The 17,981-nt window shown below is 31.4% G+C and overlaps 2 protein-coding genes across 2 annotated transcripts in view; one reads left to right on the forward strand and one right to left on the reverse strand.

Moving 5' to 3' along the window:
* LOC106463133 (speckle targeted PIP5K1A-regulated poly(A) polymerase-like) overlaps positions 1-9,450 on the forward strand; it is a 25,355-nt gene extending 15,905 nt beyond the window's left edge. Inside the window, exons 8-11 of the mRNA XM_022390562.1 lie at positions 1,646-1,732; positions 5,315-5,448; positions 6,790-8,087; positions 8,271-9,450. Coding sequence (XP_022246270.1) covers positions 1,646-1,732; positions 5,315-5,448; positions 6,790-8,019 — 1,451 coding nt within the window. The 3' untranslated portion in view covers positions 8,020-8,087; positions 8,271-9,450. The remainder of the gene's footprint in view (positions 1-1,645; positions 1,733-5,314; positions 5,449-6,789; positions 8,088-8,270) is intronic.
* A 2,332-nt stretch (positions 9,451-11,782) lies between these two features.
* LOC106463137 (2-(3-amino-3-carboxypropyl)histidine synthase subunit 1-like) lies at positions 11,783-16,576 on the reverse strand. Its single transcript, XM_013923115.2, has 2 exons — positions 15,699-16,576; positions 11,783-12,433 (listed from the first exon to the last, which is right to left on the reverse strand). The coding sequence occupies exons 1-2, from the start codon at positions 16,481-16,483 to the stop codon at positions 11,926-11,928; spliced, it is 1,293 nt and encodes a 430-aa protein (XP_013778569.1). The 5' UTR covers positions 16,484-16,576; the 3' UTR covers positions 11,783-11,925.
* Positions 16,577-17,981: the final 1,405 nt, after the last annotated feature.

Here is a 17,981-nt window from a genome sequence, read left to right on the forward strand (position 1 = left end):
TATTCTTCCTGTTTCTCCGATGTAGAATTCTGGGCAGTTATTGCATGTTATTTTGTAAATGACGTTGGTATTGTGTGATTCTATATAATTTTTGTTTAGAAACGATTTTAATTTAGGGCCAGGTTTTTGTGAGAATTTGATGTTGACAAGAATATTGTGTTTAATGGCTAGTTTAGTCCAAGTGTGGATTATTCTTGAGCTGGTTTCAGGGACAAAAGGTAAACTGTAGTGTAATGTACTGTTGTTGGGTTTGTTAGTGTCAATTTTGTTTGTGAGTTGAGTTTTATTGTGGAGAATGTAGGAGAGCTTTTCAACTATATCTGGTGTGAATTTATTGGTGTGAATAAAGGAATGCTTTAAGTGGTTAATTTCTTTATTTATGTAGTCTGTTGAACAGAGTCTTGTGGCTGTGTTTATGAGGTTTTTAAGTGTATTGATTTTTTGTGTGGTGTCATGAGCAGAATTCTAGGGGATGTAGAGACCAGTGTTTGTATTTTTGTGGTGAATTTTGGTTTTAAACTGTGTGTCAGATCTAATAATTTTGAGGTTAAGAAAAGATAACCGTTTATTGTTTTCGTGTTTTATGGTAAATTTGATGTTGGGATGAATGGAATTTCTGTGTTTAAAGAAAGTTAGTGTGTGTTCTGTAGAAGTGAAACCAGCAAAAGTGTCATCGACATATCTGTACCAGTATAGTGGGGGATGAACTGCAGAATGTATGGCTTGTGTTTCGATCTGGGTCATGAATATATTGGCAAGAACGGGTGAAACAGGATTGCCCATACATAAACCATCTATTTGAAGGAAATGTTCGTTGTTGAAAATGAAGTTGGTTTTAGTCGTTGTAAATTCTAAGAGAGAAGCAAAAAGTATGCTAGGGATGTGCATTAACTTGTTGGGGTTATTAATGTAGAGGTTGAGTGCAATATTGCAAGCTTCATTGGCGGGGACTTCGGTGAAGAGTGACACGACATCATAAGGTTTTTTTTTCTCTCTCTGAAATCCTATGGTTACCTTAAAAAAACCTACAATATTTAATATCTTCTCATACGAAAAGTCTGAGGCTCCAATCTTTAAATCCCTAAGTCCCTAATAAAGTTTCTAAATTGGCAATAAAGAGTTAGATTGAGATACACATAAGTTGAATGCGTATAAAATGTTAAACATTGACCCAGTTGAAATGTTTAATAGTAGCAAGCTTATCTGAGGATGGCACCTCAAAGTCACCTGTTGTGAGAAATTTTTAATTTCTTTTTTAGTTGTAAGATTCTTTTTGATGTTCACTAAAAGTGTTTAAGTGTTTTTCTGGTGAAAATTTAACTAGTTTGATGTAAAGGTAAAGCAGAATTAAAAACTGGTAATGTTTACTTATCCAAATTGGTTGTAATTTATGCATCTTACAGCCAGGATCTTAACAAAACTTTCCTTAATATGTATCTATACATTTGCTAAATACTTAACAAGTAGTCAGGTTTCTAGGACTTTCAATGAAATTCTTCTTTATTGACATAGACATTATGCATTTTATTGTGTTTTTATGTATTGAATTCAAAAGCTTATAATCGGTTTCTGTTAATTTTGTCATTACCACAGGAAGAGTGAAGTATTTTATTAATATAGGAAGTTAAATAATTATTTTGTATAGATGATACAAAAGAAGTGGATGGCATAGACTGTACATTTTGTAATGATTCTTCCAAACTCGGTCCATCAGCTAATGAATTGAATGGAGGTGAGTGATGAGTTTGAAGTGAACTTTGCCAAAAATCAAGACGCAATTTCTATTACGTATATTGAGTTTAATGTAACTTTTAACTTTCATGTTTGTAGAAATGTAATTATATAAAAAAAAATAAAAATATGATGTGTTCCAGAAATAACTTCCCAATTTTGAACTTTAATAATACTTTTATTCCTAAGCATAAATAACTGAAGCTTTATAAGCTAAGAAACTTGGCTATGGGGTTTATGATAATATCAAATTTTTGTTAATTAATTACCAATGAATTGATTTTTAAAGAAGCATTTATTAATATGTTTAATGGTAGGTATTCAGTGTTGCATCATCATCTTCAAACGTTTTGGCAGCTTCCATACACTTTTTTTATTGTGCAAATTTAATTATTACCAGAGCTATATAATTTTTCTTTATATATATTTTATAACTGTGTGTATAATTAATAAGTCAAAAGTTGTAATTAATGAGTACAAATGTACATATTACATTAATTTTGATTGGATCATAAACTCTATGTTCCAATTGGTACGTTGACAAGGATTTGGTTATTTATGCATAGTAATAATGGTTTTATTAAAGTTTAAAATAGGGAAGGTAAGTTTTGGAATACCTGTATTTTAAATGATAGTCTAAATATGAAGGAGTTGGTTTAGTAAAAGCTGCGTGCTTTCTAATCTAGAAGATTTTAGGCTTGAGAAAGCCATAAAACATTGATTTTTGCTTTAAGTTCTGAACTTCAATTGGTACACAAAAGAACAGTGACCAGCAGGTAGGAGGGGGAAATACTATTACCTTTTAGTCTTGTTTATCTTCTTTAGTAAAGAAACTATTACTTAGTACAATTATTTTAGTAGTAGGCTAAAATCTTAAAAGCAATAATTTATCACTATATGTAAACATTGATTTTTGCTTTAAGTTCTGAACTTCAATTGGTACACAAAATAACAGTGACCAGCAGGTAGGAGGAGGAAATACTATTACCTTTCAGTCTTGTTTATCTTCTTTAGTAAAGAAACTATTACTTAGTACAATTATTTTAGTAGTAGGCTAAAATCTTAAAAGCAATAATTTATCACTATATGTAAACTTGATAGATTATTTTCTAGCCACAGGAACATTGTTTTTTTTTGGCTTTGTGTAATACTATATAATTTGAACTGGGCTTTTCACTGGTTTCTTTCATGATTGCCAGATTGCTCGCAGATGTATTGAGAAGTACAAACACTTACAATATTTTCTCTGTAATAATTACCATTCCATCTACAGCAGTTTCACTGTATATTAACAGTTTCATGACTTCAACTCTTGCCCCTTTCAGCTGTGAGGACATTATAATGTGATGGTCAGTCCTACTATTTTTTGGCAGTGGGTGATATTGATTGACTACATTCCTTCTAGTTTATCACTGCTGAATTAAGGACAGCTAGTGCAGATAGCCCTAAAGTAGTTTGTGCAGAATTCAGAACAAATCTTAGCACTGGTCTTTCAAACAGTTGGAAACAAGTTAATTCAAACTATAAAACTGTGCTTATCAAAAGTTTGAAACTTGTGACTACAAAGAATAAAGAACAAATGTTATGTTTTTCGGAAATATCTTTAGAAGCTTGTAACCATAAACCACTTGTAAAAAATAGATAAAAAATATTAACTTGTTACTGTGTAACATTATTCGTAACACCAAACAAACAATATGGATTAATTTTAACTTTAATACAATCTTAGAGTGAAGTATTAGACCTGGATTGTAATATTTTCCAGATTATTTCTAGATAGATTTGGATTTCGTAATGCAGATAATAATTAACCATTTGCTATTACTACAAAGTTTGCCAAATTTTTAGTCCTACCATATGAAGTGGATCACACTAGTTTTATATTTCTTTCTGTGGTCAAATTCTAGCTGTTTGAAAAGTTCTTTCACATAGTGTTTGACAAACTGATAATGTACTTATTACCCTGAAATATTAAATAAAATCACAATAGCTTTAAGGCACTTAACTAAGAAAGGTTAATCTAGAGGTTTTATTTCTTAATCTCTTTTAATATTATTGATTTAAAGCAGCAAGGAATACTTAAAAACCTTTTATAAAATATATATTGTAGGTAACATTTCTTCAGTTTTTCCAGATATTTGTCTTAAAACTTTGAATTTTTAAATTAGGCCTAAGTTTCAGAAAGTCAAAGGTTTTATCTTTTCTACAACTTGCATACATACAGGGGATTCTCGTTATATGTCAGAATTAGGGACTGGAAAGTTGCAACTTATAACTGAACAACGTACAACAGGGAATTGCCCCCCATAAGAATAATTGGAAATGGGGGGGATAGGGACTGTAAGAGTGTAAACATTGTCCATGTGATGCAAAAAAAGTAATTTTTCTTGTAAAAAAAAACATAACTTGAGAAAACGTTGTGTTTTATACCTAGTAACCAAAAAGCACAATGTACATGTACAGTACCTGTACTATACTGTACAGCACATAATGTACACATATTTATAACTAATTGTGAGGTCAAGTACCTTTAAACAGCATTTATATTTACCAAACACTTTATTGAAAACTATTCTTAGGAGCATTTTGAAGCAGCCCTGTGAACTTTAAAAAAAATTTCTTTTTTTTTTATAGAAAACATATTTGTGACATTTTTAAGCAATGACTTAAACAGAACCATTTTGAGTGTAAAAATCACAGAATATTAAACAGAATTTTAATTTTTTTTACCTTAACCATTAATTTTTATGTTCTTATCTTGAGGAGTGCACGTGTTGTGCTTGATTGAAGAAGGTGTTGGGAGAGGACTAGGTGGAGAATAAGAATGGAGGTGTAGCTGCAAGATCATCAACATCACTGACATCTGCTGTCTGTAGGTGTAGGCTCAGGATATTCCTTCACTTGAATGCCAAAAGGGCCTGCTTTGGGTTCCTTGGGTGTGTTTTTTAAAATAGAGTCCAGGATTGTCTGCTTTCCTACTTGCTTGTTATTAGTCTATATTCTTTGGTGCATTATGTAATTAAATAAAAATTATTTACTGTATTACATGTACACTCTATGTTGAAAGTTAGAAGTATTAAATGTATAAAGACTTTAAATGAGTACAAAGAGGGCACGTAGTCGGTCAAATTGACCGAGCCCATGTTAAGAGAGTTAAACTTAACCAAGTAAAAAAAACTATGAACGACGTATGTGTGTGGGGGAAAGTTTACGTTATGTTCCTCAAAAAGTTGGCGACATAAGTGCAAAACAATGTATATAGTGATGACGAATAACGAGGACCCCCTGTACTGTAAATTTGGTATCTATGCTATCAGCACTGTATATGAAATGTATCTGATATTTACTAGCTGACTGAAAGTTGAAAACTTTGAACTCACTTACTATAAGATAAGGTTTATTTTTTAGTATTTGGGAAACTGAATAATTTTTTTTTTATTATTATTTTAGTGTAGAATGTACAAAGCTTTAAGAAGAGCTTACTTCTATAAGCTAGGGAATGCTGATTGAGAAACTGTCCTTCTTGTTTTGTAAAGATTTTATTCGAAGATCTGGTAATTTTCTCTCTTTTTTTTTTCTCCAGAGGACTTGCTGAAGAGTTTTTTTGACTTTTATAGCACCTTTGACTTCAAAAAATGGGTGATATCTCCTAGGTTTGGCCAAGTATTTGATAAACAAAAGTTTTCCATGATCTTTCCAAACTTGGTTCATTTCGTGGTAAGTAATAAATATTCTTTTAACCTTTTTTTTTTTTTGTCATCTGAATTGTATTAGACAATGTTGAATTCTTCTTATTGTAAGGTTTTACATTTACAACTTCAAAGCTAATAACTATAATTATATTGTTCTGTGTCATAAGGCCTTTCTTATAATTATTTGTCAGTTTTCTTTTTATCTGTTAGAGCAATGAGAACATACTGACTGTTGTTCTTGGTGATAAGAAAAGTGCTACTGTGTCATCAACTGACTGTTAATTTATTGTTAGTTAAGTCAACTGTTTCAAGATTGTGTGTGATACACTTTTACCAGTATTGAAGACATTTTGTTGCTACCATCCCTATTGATTTCCTAGATAAAGATTCACGATAAATAAATGATTTAGTCATGTTGGTGGTATCCTAGCTGGCCTGAAAAGCCCTGGTGTTGGGCAAAAGGTCTCTTTTTACACTGGTTATAATACATATATCGTTGTTGATGTATTATTATACTTTTTACTATCTTTCGGACTTTTTGTTAATAATTGCCAAGGTAGAAATATCAGTTTTGTAGAGTGTACATTAATTTCACATTTTTGAAATAACAATTACTGGTTTTAGTTGATTTATTTGAACTTGTTATGGTAAAATCTCAAATATGATCAATACTGATTAATAGTTTGAGGCCACAGCTTCATTTGACCAGCTTTAAAACCAAAAAAGAAGTATTTTACTGTAAAATTCCTTGTATTTTCAAGCTGTATGTACAAAAAATTGTAAAGTCTAGATTGGTTACAATGCAATGAAACAAACAGTATCATTCATGCACCTGTATTAAACCTCAACATAGATTATTTGATTGCATGTTTCCTTCTAAAGTGATTTAATGTTTCATAAATGCTTAGGAAAAATTAATGAAAAGCACTTTAAATTTTCTGGATGGAGTAGTGTTTTCCAGAGAGTATGAGAAGTTTGGGTTAGTCTGCAAGTCTGTTGTATCCACACAGAATTAAAAACACATGAACATTTAAGAATACATTTTTTATTTGCTGGAGCTTTTTGGAAGCCTGAGAGAAACCATATTTAAAGATGTCTCTCACTGTTCTTCTCATTCTTTCCTGCAGGCCTAGTAGTAGTATATGTGTATGTCATCTTTTGGTTGTATATCCTTGTTTTACGAAAACTACACACACTTGAAATTTTTTTTTTCTTGAATGTTAGTGGAATATTTTAAAATAAATGGATGATAATTTTGTTAAAGCACTTATCACTTAGTACTGTACACCTATTCAGTAATTGTTTGTTTGTAATGAAAAGGACATAAAGAGTATTTTAAAAATAAATTAGTATTTTATCTTAATAGGTAGCACCAATATCTATTCAAGACCCATTTGACTTGAACGACAATATTGCAGCAACAGTTATTGAAGATTCGTTAAATAAACTTGTACATAAAATGAAGCAAGCACAAACTTTCTGTGACTCCCAATGTTTTACTAGCAACTGCAATGGTGCTTCCAAGCTATGGGGGATTCCAATACTTTTTGATCCAGAGAAGTACACGTACAAAACAAAATCACTGGAGCCAGTCCCTCAGTTCAATATTGAAGATACTTTAGGTACAATAATATTTAGAATTCAGTTCCAACCACACAAAACGAACTTTTGTTTTAACAGCCTACCCCCAGGAAATCTTTCGGACTGGAACTTAAGGAGGTTGTGGATGTACAAGACATCGTACATTATCTTGGATATCTTACAGAAAGGATTAATGTTTGAATGTAAGGTTCGTGACTACATGAGGACACGTTGGCTGAAAAAGAAAACTAAGCAGTCTTCTGAAAAACACGAGTCTCGTGATAAAAGACACCAGGTGAACACGGAATCAGATGAGCATTCATCTAAACGCCTGTGTGTGACGCACGATGTTGAACCAAAAAAAGAACTGGAACGTTGCCGTCTCAAAGAATCAGACGAACATTTTGAACAACGCAATGCAAGTGATAGCACTGCTGAAACCACAGAGTGGGATCAATTTGAGGAGTTGATTTTTGGTTCATCTGACATGCAAGTAGATGAAGATTGGGTTGAAGGAGATAGTGAACAAAGTAATGAAGAGACTCAAGAAACAAGTAATAAAATAACTTCAGGACCTGCAATTACTTCTGAGAGCTCAGTGTCTAAAGAACAGACTGACAAGGAGCCCCTGGCATCGACCTCAAGGGAGAATATCCCTACAGATTCCAGAAAAACACTTCTAAAAATATTCTGTAAAGTATTTTATCGTACGTGGGATGCTAGAAAGAAACATAAAGCTGAATTTGTCCCTACTGATATTAATGATCCTTTGGAATTAGAACATTATATATCGCAACAGATAATTAGCAAGTCTACTTCAAAACCAAGTAAACCAATAATTGATTTTGTTTGTCGCACAAGAGAGAAAATTGAGAATGAAATGTTGGGCATTGAAATTGAGTTGAAACCTAAATTTCGCTCTAAAGAATTTATTGCACATATTTCATTATTTTTAAATTCCTACATAATTAAAATGGCAGAAAAATGTATGAATGTAGACAAAAAACGTACGTGACTAATTCTCTAATTTTGCTATTTTACCTTGACTTTTATGTATTTAAGCTGACCAATTTTAGGCTTCAGGAAAACGATTAAAAAAAGCTCCTGCTTAATTGCACTGTTTTATTTATTTTTGATAGCTAGCTAATTGTATATGGTTTGGTTGTTTACAAAACCATGACATTTTTAGTTATTTTTATGATTTTGAAAAATCTGAACATTACAAGAAAAGTTAGTCTGAAATTTAATTAAGTTTCAACCTTGAAGGAAATGTTTGTACTTGCTCTTATTCCAGTAGAGGTGTTGAAGTTTCAACCCTAAAGGAAATGTTTGTACTTGCTCTTATTCCAGTAGAGGTGTTGAAGTTTCTTTAGTACATAATTTTACTTGGAACTCAAGTTTTACACCGATAGCCATAACTAGTAAGTTTTTATGTGCGTTATCATTTGACGGTCCTAGAGTAAAAATGTTTTATTAGTTATTCTATCTAAAAGGGTTTTTTTAACAAATAAAACTAAACTAGATTACTTAGTATTCTGGGAGTTTCAAAAAGTCGCTTCCACTAATTGGATGACTGTGTTTGAGAAACAGATAGGTACAATGTTGTAAAACTCAACGAGTAGACCAGTTTGAATGTGCAGTAGACAAAACATACAGTCTTGTGGTGTGTTTTGATGACATCGTGGTCAAAATACATAGATCCGACTGTTCATAAATAGGGTATTTTTGTAATAGGTGTTAAATATTATTTATTGGTGATGGTTTTAAACTCCAGAGACTGTATACTGCATGATCAAATTGATCTAAAAACAGTTTTACAATATTGTGTTCACTGTTTTCCTGAATGCCATTGACAAAACATCAGAAGTGACTTGAAAAACATCTGGTATGTTCACTTTCACAGTTTTGTGCAAAATGACATGAGCTTTATTAGAGTGAGGAAGACGAGATGTGTTACAGATGACATGACTTATTTTTATACACTGTACTAGTACAAAAAGTTATGTGGTGAAACACCAAAAATCTCTTGGTGGTTTTAATAATTTGTTTTTTGAAAGAAAGTCGCATGTACATAGTTGTAAGTAATGGTGATTACATTTATTCTACTATTTGGATATTTCCTCCTGTTAATATTTGATTATAGTGTATAATGGCAAACGCTGAACTTTGAGAAGAATCCTTTTCATTATGCTGTTTTGCTCAATAATAAGACTCAAATATTAAGAAAGATAGATTTGTAGAAAAAAAACTTTGGTCCCGTTTTATCTGTCATCCGCATCACTACCTTATTTTTTCAGTTAACCTTTTGGCGTGATAAAACTACAGTTTTTTTTTTTATTATTATTATAAATTCAAGAATTATAATAAATATTTTGAAAGGTTTAAATTCCTTAGTATTTCAGGTTTATGTTTTTTATAATAATGTTGAATGAATAAAACTATTAATTGGAAATTGCTTCAGTTTATTTTGTTACAATCTATTGGCATGTGTGTGTGTGAGTTTTAAATCAAATGGCTTTCTATTATCACATTCTCCAAGCAGAGCTAAAATTAAGTTGACAGGTTTATCCTGTAATAACTAATTATAAAGTAAAATTTAAAGGACTTACTAACTGCAAACTTAAGAAGAATGCTAATATGATAAACCAGGTCTTCCAAGTTGCAAGTTTTACTCATTATAAGAGATCAGCTTAGTTACATTAACATGCCTCTTTATATGTTCAGTTCAGTATTCAAACACAAGTGTAAGTAAATGTTGCACCTTGTCTAATCCTATCAAAAACAGAACACAAACAGTGTAAATTTATTTAAATAACATTATTAGAAGTAATTTAAAGTAGCATTGTCCTCCCCTCCATACTATTACATCCACATTGACCGTGCTGTTTAACCTGATAGTTTTAAGATGTGGACTGGCACTGTTCAGTATGTTGTATAGGGGGCTGCCATATAATCATTATTAACACCTGATCTGTTCTTTGTTTGTTGCTGCTCCTGTTGATTAGAACATGATATTAATACACATTCACGGACGTACTATTAATTAACCCCTTCATCTTAGCTTGTGCAAAAGTAACTTGTTTAAAAGTTTCAGTTTTGCTACACAGTTTCTAATGCACTTAACTAGGTTTTTTTTATTTGTTTCTTAGTTTATTTTGTGAGGCCATGTTTATTCATCTTTTGTTGGCAATCAAAGATGACATGCACAATATTTTTTGGCCTACTGCTCCCAGTTATGTAATTTATTTGTTGTGGTATACATACTTTACTGGTATCCATATTCAAAACTTGTTTGGGATAAATCCTGGGGATAATTAGGAGAGAAGCTTCTTGTACAAGTAAAAGGATAGTTAAGCCTGTTTTTGTTTTTCTATTATGATTCTTCTTTTTTTCTCTCTCAAGCTCATTTTGACTAAACAGTGATGCAAAAAGATGCAGAAATAAAGTACCAAACATTGCAGAAGGACAAGGATTTATTCCAAACTTTCTATGAAAGCTGATAGTGAGATGTGGGAGGTCATCATGTGATCTATACAACATGTAACTCTTTTAGATTCCCAAGATGCATTATGTGTGTATACAATGCAACTATCTGTGCAGATATAAGGGAAAAAGTATATACCATAGATCATACATCCCAAAAGAATTTGTTTACATTACTTAACCAAACTGCATCCTTGAGAAGTGACTACTACATACATTTTTTTAAATGATTTTGTTTGGTAATTGTAAATTACCATTTACAGTAAATATATGCAACTTCTATATAACCATTAAAATGTTTAAAAAAAAATGACTTAAAATTGATCAAGAATTTTTGTACACAGGGATATTTACAAACAAGTGTCCATTCTTTGGTTAGTACATATCTTACTAATATATGAACAATTACACTACAAAAAGTATTAAAATTACCACGATAGTCACATTGGATGTCTGAAACTAGTAAACATATGAAATATTTTCACAGATTTATTTTGACTCTGAAATTTTGTATGTTGCATTCACATTAAATCCAAGTACAATAATGAAGTTGTATAAATTCTTGGTAGCAGTAACAGTTACAACTTGTAAACAGATCAATCTTCACAACCTACGCAGATTAAGAGTTGAAAGAATTAAATATAAATGCAGTTATTAAAAAAAAAGAAAGAAAAAGAAGTACATCAACTTGGTCTTTGTGTGTCTAAAATACTCTAGTTATGACAAGGCAAAATCAGTTATATGCAAGGATTTGTTATTTCGAAGATTTGTTACGACTTTAAAATTTGTATAGTTTTATTTCAATAAAAAGTATGGTCATTACAAACAACAAGAGCATTCTGAAATTTACGTTGTATGTTAAAAAATCTGTGCACCAAGAATGGTCCCGAGGAATCTTGTACTAATATTTTGATAGAGATATTTACAGAACATCTTTCATTGCAATAATTTTAATTATATGAAGGATTTCTAGTTATCGTTAGGACAATTGTAAAGATTTAGTTCAAAAATCATGTCAATTAACCCTCCTCCTTTTTTCAAATTAGAATTCTGAGGATGAGTTATGTGATCTGATATTCAAATAACTGCTCACTCAGGTTATTCTTTATTTATTAATGCCACACAATCTTGTCTCAGTTGTCATTTTTTGAAATATACCAACAAGTTTAAAAGCACTACAAGTTATTTTTCAAGTATAGCCAGACACAGTGCTTAATTTCTAGGAAAAACAGTACTGCTTTTTACGCAGCAATATTAACAGTCTTAAATTATTTCTGTAGTTTTGATGGTCAGGATGTTTCTCTTATATTACACAGTGAAAAACTAATTAATATGTATCATTGTTTGTGAATCCGGAACCGAACAAAAACGTTTTTTTAAGATTAAATACTTTAGTAGAATTAAATTAAGGTTTTAATTCGTAAAGGTAATGGTAATTTTATTCCTTTTTTTTCTCTTTACATTCGCAACTAGCACATTTGCCACAGCTTTCGTTTTTTGTACTTGCTGACAGTTTGTGATTCGGCGTCCATGGCCCCAAGCTCCCCGTTGCATAGAAATCCATGGGATAATTGTCCTTCCATTCAACATTATTCATTGCAACATTTGCTTCGTAGGGAGTCAACAAAGGTCTATTAAATGCTGACCCCCAATCAATAGACAATCTTGGACACGCAACCTGGACCCAGGCTTCGATTCCTTCAAATAATTTTAACTTGTCAGGAAATATTTCAGATAACAGAATGATCACACTTTCTTTGGTACTTTGTTTCAGTTTTTCTTGTAGATTTTGGAGTACCTTGGGACTCCCTTGCCGACCTAATGTGCCAAGAATGAGACCAAAGGTTCCAGCTCCACTTGCCATTTGTATGGCATCCTTTCTAATTTTCTTCATTGAGTCAAAGTCATACAGCTCTCGGGTGAATGTTTTGTCATAAGGATTGTATCTGTAAAAACAAAAATACCTTTAGATTTTCAAACAATAAGCAAACATTTGTATTTCGTTTCCAGGAAATCTGCTATACATCAAAATGAAATAATATAATTATACCCAACAAATATTGTGAAAATAGCAAAGTTACACATATATATATATATATATATATATAAACAGATTGGGTACATATACAAAAAAGTTCCACGTAAACTACACAAAATAACCACTTCCAATACAATGTTACTTAGTACAGTATTGGAAATTTCAAATACTAGCATTGTTGTAAATACAAATTGGTATCTAAAACACTAATATCTATATACTTTGTTAAAATGTTTGGATAATAGGGTAGAAGTACCTATTATAACACTATTATCATTAGTTAGATTATGTAGATAACAAACAGTACATACTACAAACTAAACTTGTGCAGAATGAATCAGTGAGGTATCGTGTTTAAATATGATCAGATACGGTTACATAATATATTTATCTTAAATATTCTTACAAACGACATATAGCATGTCTTTACTTGTAGACAAATGAGTTATTTATAATCTTTACAAATTTATGTCTTTGTAATCTTTTAGTTTTTATATGCATGTACCAGGTGTTCAAACCAATTTTAAGAATGAACCTATTATTCAGATCTCCACTCTGCTGAAAATACAGCACCTCGAAAAAAAAAGAAAGAAAATCAGAGCCCTCTAACACAATCTTATAGATTTCTAAATTCCACTTCAACAATTCATTCAACTTGTTTTTGCCCATTTCTGTATGTTGTGTTTACAGCTGGTTAAGTCACGAATATTTAAATTTTAAGGGCTCAGTTAATATTACAGTATTGTCTTAGTAGGCTGTTAATAATATATTAGGGGATATCCTAACAAGTAACTGTTCACGTCCATATATCTAATCAATAAAGCTGTAAAGAATACAAACTATCAGTATACACATCTATAAGTAAAATATTCCAAGTGTTAGAAATTTTGAGAAATAATGCTATATATGACCAAGTCTTGGATTAGGCTTCCACTCCTCCTATTTTTATATTTCTACAATTCAAGATGTAATTACCAACCTTAACGTTCTAGAAACCAGAGGTTTCTAATAGGTATTACATCAAATATCACAGACAAAAATGCACAAAAAAGTCTAAAGCTCTTATACAACTTTTACCGAGCATAGTAGATCTTCACTGCACTCTTTCCAGCAGTTCAATATTTTCCCTTTTAATGAGGTGTCTAAACGTGAACACGTACTCCAAATGGGATCAAGATAGCTTTCTAAAACAATAGCCTTGTACTTTTTAACTGAAATCTTATCTAGAAAAAATCCATGACTCAGTTCGCTCCGATCAACATAGCCTATTCTTAAGTTTTTCCACTTGGGTCCTTTTCTTCTTCAAATACCAACACTCTTTACATATAACAGGTAACCCCTCTAGGTTCTGCATACTAAAGACATGTATTTATATATCTCGGTATTGAAACACATATCTTCCCCCAACTTAATTACTCAAACCTTGTTATCATCGTTTGGAATCAAACACTTTTCTTCAGAATTGGCCTTCTTCAAATTATTAATAATTTAAGTTCCTTAGTCATTTGCTCAGGAATGATCTTTTGGTTGGAATTCAATTATTTTCTACTAGCCTGACCAAACTAAGAAAATTATCCCAGGCTTCATTTAAATATTTCCATTTTAATTAGCCAACCAATCCTCCTCTCTCAAAATATCTTTTTATTTCTTAAAGTTGGCTTTCTTAAGCTTTGGAATCAAGATATTATTAATGTTACAAGTGATTTTAATAAAAACAATAAAACTAATGACATTATGATCACTAATACCCATTCATTTCGACATCTTTCACCATGTTTTTTCTAGAATGATCAACTCAAACACTCTCTGTATCTTTGTTAACTTCAGTAATATTTTTACTTTAACAAGCTTTCAGCCAATTTCTCACAAATGAAACTGCTTTTGCTCCTTTTATTTGAACAGACCCATACCTTAAATGTTTCTCAAAAATCATTTTCATAATCCTTAACTAACCAGGTCTCTTTTCCAACTAAAACCTCTAATTCTAGCAGCTTAATGCAGAGTTTTTTATAAACATAAAAAGAAACTAAGCTTATCTCAAACAGCCATACTGGTATAATTAACTAATACCTCATGTTTTCTCAAAATCCATAATACGATCCATCAAGTTAAGTTCTTCTCAACTCTGTCTACACTTAAACAATAAATAGTCCTTAATAAAACAATTAAGCACTTCTCCAAAACTTTAAAAGAGAAGTTTTACTATAAAATAAATTCATTAGCTTCTTGCAAATTACAATGTTGAAAATTTATTAACTTTACAAAATAGAATACTAATAAAGCAACCAGAGTTAATTTTGTGTAATTCATCATAAACATGAATAAAAATGCACATACAACACTGATATACTGCACACTTGATTTATTAAAAACATCATCAAAACATGCATTAATTTTTATTGTACAATAAGTCAACACTGCATGTGCTTTTGAAATCTTTTAACTGTGCACAAGGGCCATCTAATTTAGTTACACACATGACTGTTTGCAACCAGTAATAGAATCTGAATAATGCACTGGGATTTGTGAAATTCTTAAATGGTTCATTAAAAACATATTTTCCTGAACATGCTACACATCTAAAACCATCATTTCTGTCTACACTGTGAAACAAGTGCTAAAGATCAAAATATGAAATTAAATAAACTAATACATCTCTCCAACAGTATTAATGCCAGTTACTTTTGATTTCTGATATACTGACACTAAATAAATCACCAAGAAAAGGCTCTAGATGTGGTAGTTACTGAAATAGGTTAGGCCTCATTATTAGTAATACTACAAGTAATAACCGATTTATTTAAATTTTTCCAAGTCTCTAAAGTAGAGGTAAATACAAGCCTATTACTAGTATTAGTTTAAAGGGATAATCTTCAAACCTTACAATAAGTAAATTTTCTAGATGGATTACATTAAAATGCATTGTTTGGCTAATACAATTCTCATTAAAATATAATTCTAAGTCAGACTGGCTTGACAAGAGCTTCTTAGGTTTGAAAATTATTATTTTTAAATATAAATATATTGTCCCTTGCCTTAGATAATGCTACCCGATTACTAAGATTCGAATTCTACATAAAATCTCCAAATTAAATACCTAATATCATAAATAAACCATAAATCACAGTTAAAGTAAATAACAAAGTCAGTCTTTTATTTTTAAACTTATGTACCTATATGCTTGCAATGACGGATTTGCAATCATGGCAGCCTCTAAGTGGAACCTTCCATCACCAAGATAGATCAACACATCAACATCTTTAGCAATAGGTGCAGTGCATCCTAATATCTCGCCTGGAGACAAAGGCTTGCTCTGTGGTATTTTAATACTATACCCCTTACTTCTCAAATCTGCTGCTACAGCATGAAGTGTTGAAACAAACTGAATTGTACTAATTAATGCAATAGAAGTTTGTGCGCTCAAATTATGTTGTATCGTATTAATGCAATGTACCGTATCTATTCTAATGTCAACAAAAACATAGAGCATCTTGATTCCTTTTGTTACATCAACTGGTATTAAACAACTATGTCCATAGTGCACCATAAAGTCTGCTCCCAATGCTCTGGCCGAAAAATCATCCACACAACAAGCACCATATGTGACATCACCTATAATTATAGTTTCTGCTGCGGTAAATTTTTCAATAATATCTGAAATTGCTAGTGAAAACATTAGAAGTCCTTCGGGAAATTGCAATGCCACTAACTTGGCACCTGCTTGTTTAATTCTCCAAATTGTCTTTTCAATTTCAAAATTATAATTGTCTGGTAAAAGTTTTTTGGCTGATTTTAATTCTTGGTTTTCCAGTATTTCAGCAGGAATTTGATTTCCGATTTTCCGCGGAGTTGGTTTGACTCCAAAAACCTTTCTGTTTTGTTTAGCTGAAATAATCATAGCTCCACTTACAGTACTGTTATCAGTATTACCTGACAGTATAACACTTTTTTCATTCATAATTGCCAATAACCGTTAGGAACAACAATATAATACTACTCTATTTCACATAAACAAACTTGACGAAGCCATTACCGACATGTTCACCTTCACGTGCATATTTCGTCATCATAATTTTTCTACGTCAACCATAGTTAGTCATAAAAGGTGAAATACTTTTGAAAGGAAATGATAAATAAACGAAAAGGCCTGACATATTCCATTGCATAGAAAATCTTTAATCAATATTATATATGATTATAAGTCTAGATATGTTTTAAAATAGATATTTTATACTAGAAAATTTTGACAACAATTGTACCATTATCACTTTTCCCAAAAGCTTTTTAACTTAGAACCGGTAATTTGATGCTATTTCAAATTATTCATGAATAACCAGAAAGACAGGGGACAGTCAGTTAGCAGCACACTTAACACCAACCTTTCACGCTAAGAAATTGACTGTCACTATTTGCAGTATTGCACGGATTCGAACCCGGCTTGACAATTCCAAAATTCAGAGCTCTACCACAAGACAAGTCTGCGCTCTGTTAGAAGAGTGTTGATTTGCACTGTTTGTGTTTTACATTTTATGTCTGTTAATACACTTCACGTAAAGGTATATTAGAGCAAATTTATTTTTTTAAAAGAGATAATTTGAATTTTGTGAATGATGTATCGGTAAGCTTGAGGACTTACAACGTTAAAAATTAGAGTTAGATACTCGAGGTGGTCACGGCGTAGATAGCTCATTATGTAGATTTGTAATTAACCAATTAAAACCTTCATAGCACAACAAGTAACAACAATGTGGTTTTTATTGATTGTTATCTGTGGAAGGGTTTCTTTAATGAAAGAAATTTCTTTCATATCTTACCCCTCCAGAATTAGCATTGAATATGAAAACAAAATATAATTTATATTCACATTGTCATGATATAACATTTTAATTGTTACCAAAGTATTGATAATGCAAGATAAACCTGCGGTACATGTTCCATTGCGTGTTTACACACAAAAAAAAACAACAACGAAGAAAAAGAAGTAGTATCATACATCAATCCACACTGTATCTATTACGTTCAGTGCCAGGGTTTATTAGGATGTCTGGCACATGACATAATAGCTGTGATCGAAACGCCATTTATATTATAAATTACTTGAATACCAACTGTTTGAATACCAGATAATAGCACAAGAAGTTCCTAGCTTTCTCGCGTATCTGTAACACCATGTTCTCTCAAAGTTCTTCTGTTCTCCGCACAACTGAACTTGCTGAAAGGCTGATACTTCCAAACAAATCGGCTTTCTCAGAACACAAGTCATTTGCTGCTTCCATCATACACTCTTTGATGAAGTTGCCTTCAGTAAACGGTTTTCCTCGCTCTGACATCTTATGCACTATTTTGTAACTTGTACGAATGACAGATTCATTTTCAGCAAACATTCTCGTGAAGAGATTCCTTTGAGATTCCAAAGTACGTTTCATGAACTCAGATTTCTCAGAACGCAACTTTTC

Source organism: Limulus polyphemus, unplaced genomic scaffold (assembly GCF_000517525.1).
Source record: "Limulus polyphemus unplaced genomic scaffold, Limulus_polyphemus-2.1.2 Scaffold1332, whole genome shotgun sequence".
NCBI lineage: Eukaryota > Metazoa > Arthropoda > Merostomata > Xiphosura > Limulidae > Limulus > Limulus polyphemus.